An 11,759-nucleotide genomic window follows, 5' to 3' on the forward strand; every position below is an offset into this window, starting at 1 on the left:
TCACTGCGAATGTCTTCACCTTCACCAACAGCACATATTCGTCCCCACCCTAGACCTTCCCTCTGATCGTCCTCGTGTTCGTTTGCTTGATTCCGTGACTCTGCCTAGCTGCCCTACGTCTCCCCTTTCTACGACTGTTTGAATGCTTCCTCAAGCATGCCCCGCTGGGGTCTTCTCCCGATCGCTGGACTGCGATGCACTGCGCAATGTAACCAACCATAGCTGCTTGGTCTCTTCTGTCGCCGAATACATTGGAATGCGAGGAATACAGCCAAGTGGGAGGAAGCCATTGCGTCCGTCGATTTGACACCTAGTTCACAATTTCTATAATAAAAATGTCTACGATAAATCAAGTGAAATACACATACATATCTCAATAACGAAACCAAGTGAAATGCACATTCCAATTTCAAAAACGTATCCTAGTGAAATGCGCATGCCAATTTATATAGTAAAATTGAGATAACGGCAACGTGGAGTTGAAAGGATTCGAGATGTGGTTGCCACCATAGTGTTGGTATGTGCTCGAGGACAATGCTCGTACCAGTAGCTACGTAAAGCCTCTCAGTCCGCAGTTAGCACCTGTTCGCTCAACTTGGGTATCCCCCAAGGCCACGCGGACAACAGTGGCGCCTTTCAAAGGGCCTTAAGGCGAGTCGCCGGCATTGATTAATTTGCGCCATTATCATCCCATTCGATAATGGCGCGAAATCTTCAGCACCTGTCCCGGGACAGTATCGATGAGTACCCGCGCTCGTGTTTAAAGTTAGTGGGAGTGGGACGCGTAAGTTACGTGATATCTTTCGAGGATCGGGAGGTGTTACGCGATCATAGCATTGTAACTCTAGTCAACCACTGTGGTTCACTTTCAATTATGATCGAGTGTCTGCCATTATCAGCCAATGAAAATATTTAAGATTTTAATTCCAGAGAGTACCGTGGTGTATGAAGGGGGGGGGGGGGGGGGGGTCACCATCCCCGTACCACTATGTAGAAAAGACACCATCGAGAGGAAGTACCACAGTTTATGAAGGGGGATTGTGCTAGTTTTGTATACTATAGAGATTCTAGTCAATAAGCTCTGTTCACGAAAGGGCTAATTATTTCCCAGGCTAAAGTTTTGGGCCTTTGGGGCACTTCGGGTATTCTTTTGGTCACGAATAAACCGACGCCAAGTCGATTGTTCAGAAGTGGCTAAACTTAGTGATACTGCAGTAATTCGATTTCATACTTCGGTTGTAGCGATTGTTGACGTGTCAAGTAGCCACTAGGACGATAATTGATCCCAGTACCACTTTTGAAGCTGCTTTTGGCGTGTCGAGTAGCTACTAAGTACCTCATCGCATTATAATATAATATTATTATGCACGGTAATTTACGAGTACTTTACGGGTCAGGTCAGGCTATATTCATACCCGCCCAGCGGGTTTACCCGACCCGCAAACGACCCGATTAATATCTAACCCGATAGAATGCGAGAGGTCATCCACCCCAAACCGCTTAAGATATTCAACCTCGTGGAGAATGACGGTATCTATTACCCAGAGTGCAATCACCCCGTGAAACCTCTCACCTGTGGGTTTTACACGTGCGTGTGGAAGTTCGAAGGTGTCCGGTCGCGAGACGGCTGTTCCTCAGCTCGCCGTGGAAGCACGCTAGGGGGCAGGACTATCACCGCTTCGATGCGGACGAGAGTGCCGAGTGTGCAATCTCTTCATTGTCGCCAAGACAAAGCGAGTTCGTCGCAGCGAAGGTGCCCATAGCAACCCGCTCGGTTGTTGTGCGCAAGGATAACGTTTGCTCCATCTGCTGGTCCCCGTTCGGATCGACAGCGAGGAAGTGCGCCACTGCGGCCACACTTGGCTGCAGCTTCCACAGTGGTCATGGTGTACCGAGTTGTCCTCTGTGTCGAAAGGCGACGTAGGCAAATGCTTCACTCTTTTGTAATGGTTAGTCGATTTCAGTTAGATGGTGTTAGCTACTGTCTACAGATCCGTGAATCTTGCTCGGTCTCTCATACGCTTAAGCGGAGGCCGCGGCGATCTTGGCAGCGGTAGCGCGCGCCTCGGCGGAGCTGATGGCGCTCGACGCGCGGACCCATCCGTCCGGGATCTTCTCGTCCACAAGAAAGGAGCGCGCGGTGTCCACCGACACGCTCTCGTTGGTCTTGGAGCCGAAGCCCAGCAGCAGAATGGATGCCTCCAGGAACGCCAGCGTCTGTTGCGTGGAGCCGAACGTCACGTTCGGGTCGATGGCCAGGCTGTCCGCGAGGCGGGCCTTGCGCGCGGCACCGAGCTCCGTGACGCCCAGCACGCCGCTGGTCTGGCCGCGCTCGAGCAGCTGCTCGGCCAGCGTGAGGTTCACCGCGGCCGGGTCGCCGCCGAAGTACTCGTCGTTGTGGACGAGCGACGCGTCGTGCTCGATCACGTTGTGCGTGGACAGGTAGTCGAGCGAGAAGGTGTCGGGCACGAGCGCCAATAGTGTGGCCGTGGCGTCCTCTCCCAGGTTGTAGACCGACATGACGGCGGGGCCCAGCACGGCCTTGGTCACGTTCTGGCCGTTGCGCGGCAGGTACCCGTGGTTGGCCAGCGTGTTGAGCGCGGGGCACGGCGAGCGGCGGAACGGGGTCGTGGCGCCCACGACGCCCGACACGAAGCGGCCCGAGGGCTTGAAGTACGTTCCTTCCGCCAACTGGTTCACGTCGAGCGTGGCCGCGCTGGGGATTGCGAAGGAGGCGACGGCCACCGAAGCGGCGACGATGCAGTTGACGACGGACACCATAACTTCGTGTTGGTAGGTACGGTGGGGTGGGTGGGCCAAGGTGAATTGGAGAGTGAGTGTCTGTCCCCGAACGGAGAGACTGGTGCGGAGCTGGAGACACTTACGATGCAGACGCGACCGTAAACGCCGGCCGCGATTCTGATGGTGCGGCGAGTCCGGCGTGGCGTGGAATTCAACAGTCTGCGACTACATGTACGACTGTAATGATTGATACGGGATGTGCGGGACGTTCAGAAACAAGTCGGACCATCGGAAGCGTATCCATGAGATAGGGGAGGTATGCGCGTGAATGGGCTGCACTTTTCGTGGTACTGCATGTATTTGACGTTCACGCTACCATGCTAGTCAACAGGTTTGTGACGTAATGGAGGGATTATCTGTACGGATCACTGATGATGGTTGTCATCTGAGGCTACGGTCGTCCGATGCAACACGTCAAGTCATCTGAGACCAGGTCGAGCGCAGGGGCACGGTGTAGCAGGTGTGTTGGGCACTTCAACGCGGCTCGAGTTGCCGGAACTACAGGTGGGAAGCGCGACTCGAGCCTCAAGCTCTCCGCTTGGTGTTCTGGTCCGGAACACCAGGCGAAGAAATCCAACTGGACGCTATTTAGGCTGTCAGTGACAGCACCAGTCATGGTCGTTGCTGGCTTCGGAGAAAAATCTGACTACCGGGATTTGCAGCGATGTGTTTCTATGCAGACAGTCGCCGTCTGCAGCGTGTCGCGGGGATCGATCCTCGATGACGCGATGCAGGACGTGGACTGAGTTTCGCCTTAATCTAACTCGAGTGTGTACAAGGATCTACCACAACTAACCGAGTATCCTGTAAGTTTGTCTGTAAGTTCGTCGTGTTCCGCCCTTGGGGCATCAGCCTGCCGTAGCGCATTGTCCTACCGCCCTGCATTAGCGCATTAGTAACCTGCCCTATGGCATCTCACCATCTTCCGGACTGGCTTATGTTTGCCCGATATTACAACATAGCCATGCGTGATAATTATAACGCGCTGTGATTGGCCGATTTTGCCTCAGCGCTCACATTTCCTTTTTTGAATTCCGCGCGCGGCGGAGCGAGGAAGCGCTCGGACGTCGGGCGCTGCAGCGAGCCCCACAGGACGCGAGCGCCGCACAGGGACTAAGGTACGCTTAGCTACATAGTTTCCTAACTGTAATAGAAGTGTCGGTTTCGGGAGTTCCGCCTGTTGGGATAACTGGTACCTTCAGGGCAGTCGAGGTATTATAGTGTGGGATTAAGGGCGGCCTGGTGCCTACTCCGGTGGGGCCACGGGGAGTTGCAGTGGGTTCCACGACACGGCCATGTAGTCGAGACTCCCCCGTTGGCGCACAGATGCCAGGCAGGCCGTCCCGAATCTGCAACATTGCTCTCTTGCTTGCATCCCGGGTTTAATTACCTTGGAGAATGGCATTTGGGTACTGCAGCTCTCCACTATACTGACCGTTACTTTCTCTAAAGTGGGTAGCAATACCCATTTTAAGATGATAAGAAAGACTGCAGCTGGCACCCGCCGCCGACGTAGGATTGCGCGTGCCCTTGCCGCAGCGACCGCTCTTGGGAGCCGCGACCCTGAGGTGCCCACGTCCGCCCGCCAGCGGCGTGGGAAATCTCATACCAATCCGGGGTAAATGGGGCAGATCTCGGCGAAGCCGGGTGACCTGCCTCATCTCCGGGCCAGTGGTCGTGTATGGGACCGGCGCTTTAGGTGGACGCACCTATTTGCGCTTCTGTGTCCGCGGCGGGGCGCGTGTATAGGACCCTGGAAATGGCGACGGTGTTCTTAGACTTTATGTCTAACGCGTCATGTGACTCTGTTGCGTGTACGCAGCCCAGAATGGCTCGAACGAAAAGGAAATGGACGCGCGAGGAGATCGAGCAGGCCTTGCGGGACAACGAGCGTATCAACGCAACCCCGGCTGCTCCAGAGGAGCCTGCCGCTAAAAGGCGCCGCCAAGCGCGTCGGAGGGCTAAACGATACAACTTAAACAAGGAATTTCAATCGCTTATCGTGACAGACACGGCCGCTACTGTCACGGCTGTCGAGAGTCATGTTGCGGCCGGAAACACGTCTGTTGGGCCTCCACCAATCCGCAGAGAAGAACCTCCGGTCCAGGCAGCGGCGCCTGTTGATTCTACAGTTGTAGCAACTGATGTCAGCACAACGGAGCAAGTTCCTGGCTCGACCCCGGCGGAGGCAGCGCGTAGGAGGCGCGCTGCAATGACGGCGTCTCAAACAGAACGACGCCGCGCGCGAGACAGAGAGAGCCCGAATTAGAAGGGCGAACATGACGGGATCCCAACGCGAGCGTCAAAGACGTAGAGATGCAGAACGCCAAAGGACACGTAGGGCTCTATTAACAGAGGCCGAACGAAGCACAGCGCGCGAGCAAAGCCGTTTACTACAGGCCGCTAGAAGAGCTAACCAAACCGAGCAACAACGGGAGATCATGCAGGAGACCGATCGTCTACAACACGCCCAACAACGCCAGCAAGAAACGCCAGATGAACGTGAAGAACGCCAGGAACGCGAACGCGTTCGCCAGGAAGAACGTCGGGCTAATCTGACGCAAGAAGAAGCGGAAGCAGAGCGAGTGGCTCTTCGGGAGTATCAAGCCACGGTTCGAGACGCTCAAGAGGAGGAGGTGAGAGGAACGACGACAACAGGAGCGTATACGGCGCAGCACTCTTCGCAGAGGTCATGCACTCGCAAACCAGGAGGATTTCAGAGTCTCCATGCTCAGCGGCGACAACATCGTTAATGGGCGCCACAGACTGCCTCCAACTACGATCTGCCCTCATTGCAACGCGTGGAAATGGCCTGCAGAGTCCAAAAAAGGCTGTTGTTTGGAGGGAGCGGTGCAGCTACCTTCACTACGAGCTGCGCCTCCGCGACTGCACCAGTTGTACACGGATGCCGAGTTTCGGCGCCGCATTCGTGCCTACAACCAAGTTTTGCCTTCACGTCGATTGGGGCTTCCTGTAGCAACCGGTCCAACTTCAGGGACGTGAACCAAGACGAGAGCGTTGCTGGACAACGTGGTGTATACACGTATCGTATTCAAGGAGCCATGGGGCACTACTTGGGCTCTCTACTTCCGCGTATCGATACGTTCACAAACGAGCCCATGCCCCCAAGTTTGCCCAGATCTACATCGTCGATCCAGACATGCAACAGCGAGCGGAGCGTCGCCGAGGTATTTTCGCTGACCTCCACGCCGGGACGCTGCTGGAGATGGAGCAGATGATGGAGGAGTGCAATCCGTTCGCGCAACAATATCTCAACTTCGCGGAGAAGCTGCGCGCCGACCAGGCGGCGGAAAGGAGGTGGTTGATATGGTGTTCCGGCTGCACGAGAAGAGGTCAAACCCACGAACCCACAACCTACCAACGGTCTCGGAAGTTGGGGCGACTCTTATCGAGGATGGCAACTTGGACAGCCCGCGCGACATCCTTCTGCGTACTAAAGATCACTCGCTGCTTCGGCTCTTCGAGACGCACTCTGTGTATGACCCGTTGCAGTACCCACTACTTCTTCCGCATGGAGAACTGGGTTGGACCTACACAGACGTGTATGCGAACAACGTGGTGCGCAGAAAGAAGCGTGAAATGTCCCTCCGAGAGCATGTAGCCTACCGGTTATTCCAGAAAGTCGGTGACGAGTCGGTACTGCACCAAGGTGGGCGATTATTCCAGCAGTACTGCGTAGATCAACGAGCCAAGTGCGAGCAAGAGCAACTGCGTTGGGTGGCATCCCATCAAGCTGAACTTCGCGCCGATCAGTACAGCGGGGTTCGAGACGCGCTTCTAAGTGAAAACACGGCGGTTCTGCGCGAGGGCGAAGCCCTATTGACGGAGTACAACCGCGAAACTGGGGCGCTCCAGCACCCCGATGAACCGCAGCGTCGCTCGGGACACTTCCTGGACCAAATCGGCAAGCGCATCGTTCTACCAGCTACGCATTCGGGGAGTCCGCGGGCCATGTACAAGTCTTACCAAGATTCCATGGCTATCGTGCGGGAGTACGGGAAACCGGACGTCTTCGTTACTATGACGTGCAACCCTACGTGGGACGAGATCCAGGAAAGATACCGGAGCCAAACCAAAGCGCACAAGACCGCCCGGACATTGTAGCCCGCGTTTGGCAGCAGAAATTGGCGGCGATGCTGAAAGACTTGGATGAAGGCGTACTGGGACGTGTTCTGGCGAGGATCTACGTGGTGGAGTTCCAGAAGAGGGGCCTCCCACACGCACATTCTGATTATTCTCGCAGACGAAGACAAGCCGCGTACAAGACAAATCATCGACAAGTTGTGCTCTTCGGAGCTCCCGGACGCCGAGATCAACCCCAGCTGTACGAGACCATCCTCACTTGCATGATGCATGGTCCATGTGGCGCGGCGAACCCTCCAGCCCCTGCATGAAGGACGGAAAGTGCACGAAGGGATACCCGAAGCCGTTGGTAGAGGTTACCCAAGGAAACGTGAACGGGTTTCCTGTCTGCAGACGTCGCCGCCGGCCACCGGGAGTACTCAAGTTCAAGGGAAGGGAGTACGACAACGCCACCATTAACCAATGGGTGGTCCCGTACAATCCCTACCTTTCGCAGAAGTACAACTGCCATATCAACGTGGAGGTTTGTACGGCCCTCACGGCGGTCAAATATCTGTACAAGTACGTCTACAAGGGGTCCGACAAGGCTGTAATAACTGTGGAAACGGTTGGCGGGGAGTCGAACGGTGCAAGGATGGATCCCAACGAGATTCTTCGGTACCTGAACGCAAGGTATATATCTCCGATAGAGGCATGTATGCGGCTTCTCGACTTCTCCGTTCAAGGCAAGACGCACTCCATCGTACAGCTGACGATCCACCTGGAGAACGAGCAATTTGTGACCTTCCGTTCGAGCGACAACCCGGATCGAGTTCTCACGCGTGGTCGCCACTCGATGTTGACCCGCTTCTTCGAACTGTGCGCGAGTGAGGCCCCGGAGAACCAAGTTGCAAAGACCATGGTGTACCAAGACATTCCGAAGCTATTCCGATGGGATGACAAGGCAAAGAGATGGGTTCGTCGCAAACAATACCAAGCGGCGCTTGGGCGGATGGTTCATGTGACCCCTCGGGACATGGAGAGGTTCTACATGCGTGTACTGCTGTGTCACCGCAGGGACCTCAGTCCTTTGCCAAGCTTCGGACAGTGGATGGTGTTACGTATGCGTCGTACCGCCAGGCCGCACTCAAACTGGGCTACCTTGAAGACGACGCAGAATGGATTGCGTGTATGGAAGAAGCCGCTGCCTTCAAGATGCCGTACCAACTCCGCCAGCTCTTCGCGACGATCATTGTTTATTCTCAAGTTTCGGAGGTTCGCGTACTGTGGAATCGATTCTACGACGTTCTTTCTGAAGACTTCGCGCACACATACCGGGGCTTGGAAGGACAGGAGAAGGAAGACATGATCAGGTTCCACACACTCAAGGACCTTAACGACCTGCTCCAAATCAATGGCTACGTAGTGGCGGACTTTGACCTCCCTCAGCTGGATGACTACCCGCGGCTGGTGCTGGATTCGCTGCTGCGGAACAACCTCATTCGACGCGAACTGGAGGGGTACCAGCACTCTACCCTTCAAGCCATTGTGGACCAAGAAAGCCAGCTGAACGACGGCCAACGAGCTATTTACGACGAAATCATCCAGGCGGCCGAAGCACCAGTTCAAGGCAACAAGCTGTTCTTTATTGACGGCCCGGGAGGTACAGGAAAGTCAACTCTGCTGCGGCATATCCTGGCGAAGGTGCGACTGTCCGGGAAGATCGCGATTGCTGTGGCTTCGAGTGGAATTGCTTCGCTGTTGCTCATGGGTGGGCGCACAGCGCATTCGACGTTCAAGATACCTCTCAAGCTGAACGACAAGTCGACGTGTGCGATTTACAAACAATCGCGCCTCAAGATGTTGATCGAGCGAGCCAGTTTGGTTATCTGGGACGAAGCTCCAATGACTCACAGGCACGCCTTCGAAGCGGTGGACAGGTCTTTGCGTGACATCATGGGTAACGACCAGGAGCCTTTTGGAGGAAAGTATTTGTACTTTCCGGTGACTTCCGCCAGATTTTGCCGGTGGTAGTGCGCGGCACACCAGCGGAGACCATCGGCGCGTGTCTGAAGTCATCTACGCTATGGCGACACTTCAAGCAGCTGCATCTCACGGAAAACATGCGTGTACAATCGGCAAGTAACGAAAGCACCGCCGCAGAGCTCGCAGCTTTCTCGGAGTTTCTCCTACAAGTGGGAGAGGGTAGACACGAGGTCAACAGGTCCCTGGGCAGGGACTTTGTGAAGATTCCGCGCGATATGCTGATCGACAACATCTACGAAGAAGGAGACGACATTGAAGACGAAGAAATCACACCTGGAGCTGTTCCACGGGGTTTGAAGAACATTATTGATAAGATGTACGCCGACATCAACGATCCCGAGGTTGCTACGGACGAGTACTTCGCCAACAGGACCATCTTGACGACTACCAACGCCGTGGTGCACCGCATCAACCAAGCTGTCTCTGAACGACTCTCCGGGAGGCCCGCGAGTATCTATCGGTGGATTCAGTGGATGACGACAACGAAGGAAACTTCTTCGAGCCGGAGGTGTTGCATTCGGTGACTATCAACGGTATTCCTCCACACAAACTTACATTGAAGGAAGGCGCCCCAATTATGATGATGAGAAACCTGAACCCCGACTTGGGCCTCTGCAACGGAACGCGACTACGGGTTGTCCAGCTCAAGCCCCACGTTATTCATGCTACCATCATGACTGGCGAGCGCATAGGCCAAAACGTTCTAATTCCAAGGATCGTCTTCGTCAGCGATGGGGACGCGCGCGAGTTCCCCTTCCGCTTGCGACGCAAGCAGTTTCCAGTTGTACCAGCTTTCGCCATGACCATCAACAAAGCCCAAGGCCAAACCGTCCAGAACCTAGGTTTGTATCTGGCGACACCCTGCTTCTCCCACGGACAGCTCTACGTGGCGCTGTCGAGAGTTACATCCAGGTCCAAGTTCAAGGCTTTGATCGAGTATCCGGAGCTGGAGGAAGACGACGGTGCATACACTGACAACATTGTGTACAGGCAGATATTCGAAGATGCTTAGGCGGAGTAGGCATTCAGCAGTACACACTTCATAATTACATAAATACATGTCTTTTTTGGAAGTGCGTTTCACATTAGCAATGCATCCCTTTGACGAAACCATCGCCCGCCGGAGCGAAGCGGAGGCGGGCATACCCATACCCCAACGTCAAGCGTTGTATAAGCAAACCAACCAGCCCGCCGGAGCGAAGCGGAGGCGGGCGGCCCACACTACTGTGGCCAAACCCACACCCACCGCCGCGAAGCGGCGGCGCTCGGCTAGTTAGCTTATAATTGTAGGAACCGTGTCCAAGCTAAGCTGCAGTTTCTGCTAGCCTCGTAGTTCCTGACAGGCGCTGCCTGTATAATACGCGAGGAGGTAGTTGAAGACGTGCTGCATGTGAGTATCGTCGATGTTGGCCCAGCAGTTCGCCAGACGACTCCACTTCTTCGAGGTACGCGATCGTGTTGCAAACGAAGCGAGGTCCTCACACGGTGCCACCGGATTGTGCATATAGAATTCTGTTGGTCCAGTCAATTGCTTTCGTCCGGACATTGCTTCGACTGGATTTCGGGAGTACCACCGCGGTCCAGCATTGCGGAGACTGTAGACGATGTCCCCATCCCCCCGTACAACGTTGCCTCGCAGTAACGCGATGTAATTGCCTCGCCGTCCCAAAGACACCTTTGACCAGATCGCGTGAAGCTGCCGTATCCAGCAAGTTGAAGCGTTGACCGCACGACCAGACATGAACTCAACGAAACGCTGGATGCACTGACCGGCACGACGGGTGTGAAGCAGCTCAAGTCATCAAGGTCTATGTGGGTCTCCAATTCGCAGTCCTTACTCACAATGGCCTAAGTCGTGTACATGTTCCAACTCATTACGAAGAAGCAGGAATCATTCGTATGCTCGTTTAGCATCCCTTACAGGCCAGCAAACCTAAGTAGTACCTATTTCTACTTAGCATTGCGTGCGTTCCACTCGCGGTCAAACACGCTCAGACTGCGCTGTGCGGTAGGCACAACATCGAGGGCCTTCACCATCACGCGCTCCGGCTTCTCCAAGACCCACGAAATGGCATCAGCTACATCGTCGGACACCAGCGGCTCGTAGCCCTCCATGAACTGCGAGTACTTCTGGTGGTCGAAACCGACACGCTGCTCGTGGAAGTTGGTCGCCACGACGCCAGGACGCACCACCACCACCTTGATGTTGGTGCCGCATAGCTCGTTGCGCAGAGCATTCGAGAAGCCTTCCTGCGCCGCCTTGGCCATGTGGTATACAGCCTCACCGGGGAACGAAGGCGCCTCCAGAGCCGTCACCGACGTGACGTTGACGATTACACCCCGCTTCTGAGCGACCATACAGCCCTGGTTCAGACACGCATGGGCGGCGAACAGCACGCCGCTCATGTTCGTCTCCACCATGGTCGTGATGTCGGCGATCGACTGATCTTGGAAGCACGCGGGTGCGCCAAGCGCAAGGCCGGCGTTGTTGATCAGGATGTCCACGGCTCCGCCGAGCTCCTTGACGGTGGCGACCATGGCAGTTGCCAGAGCGTCGTTGTCTTTCACGTCGACAGCGTAGACCACCACGTGCCCGCAGCCCGGCACACCCTGCAGCTCCTCCGCGAGTAGTACTAACTTTTCCTTGGAGCGCGCGAGCAACGCCATGCTCGCTCCCTCTCGGGCGAAGCGGCGGGCAGTCGCAGCTCCGATGCCCATCGACGCGCCGGTGATGACAACGATCTTTCCCTTGAGCGACATTGCAGAGGACGAAGAGACTTGTAGTGAGATGCACTTGAGAAGGCAAGAACGAGAATGGTTGAACTCCA

General features: G+C 55.4%; 2 protein-coding genes across 2 annotated transcripts; both read right to left on the bottom strand.

The window, feature by feature from the left end:
* Positions 1-2,022: 2,022 nt before the first annotated feature.
* IUM83_15713 (chloroperoxidase) lies at positions 2,023-2,781 on the bottom strand (the record flags this gene model as incomplete). Its single annotated transcript, XM_067940549.1, has 1 exon — positions 2,023-2,781. One exon carries the CDS (start codon positions 2,779-2,781, stop codon positions 2,023-2,025), a length of 759 nt encoding a protein of 252 aa, XP_067782147.1.
* Positions 2,782-10,881: 8,100 nt separating this feature from the next.
* On the bottom strand, positions 10,882-11,691 carry IUM83_15714 (NADP-dependent L-serine/L-allo-threonine dehydrogenase ydfG; the record flags this gene model as incomplete). The annotated part of the gene is made up of 1 exon (XM_067940550.1): positions 10,882-11,691. The coding sequence occupies one exon, from the start codon at positions 11,689-11,691 to the stop codon at positions 10,882-10,884; it is 810 nt and encodes a 269-aa protein (XP_067782092.1).
* Positions 11,692-11,759: the final 68 nt, after the last annotated feature.

The sequence above is a fragment of the Phytophthora cinnamomi genome, assembly GCF_018691715.1.
Source record: "Phytophthora cinnamomi strain GKB4 chromosome Unknown Contig111, whole genome shotgun sequence".
Lineage (NCBI taxonomy): Eukaryota > Oomycota > Peronosporomycetes > Peronosporales > Peronosporaceae > Phytophthora > Phytophthora cinnamomi.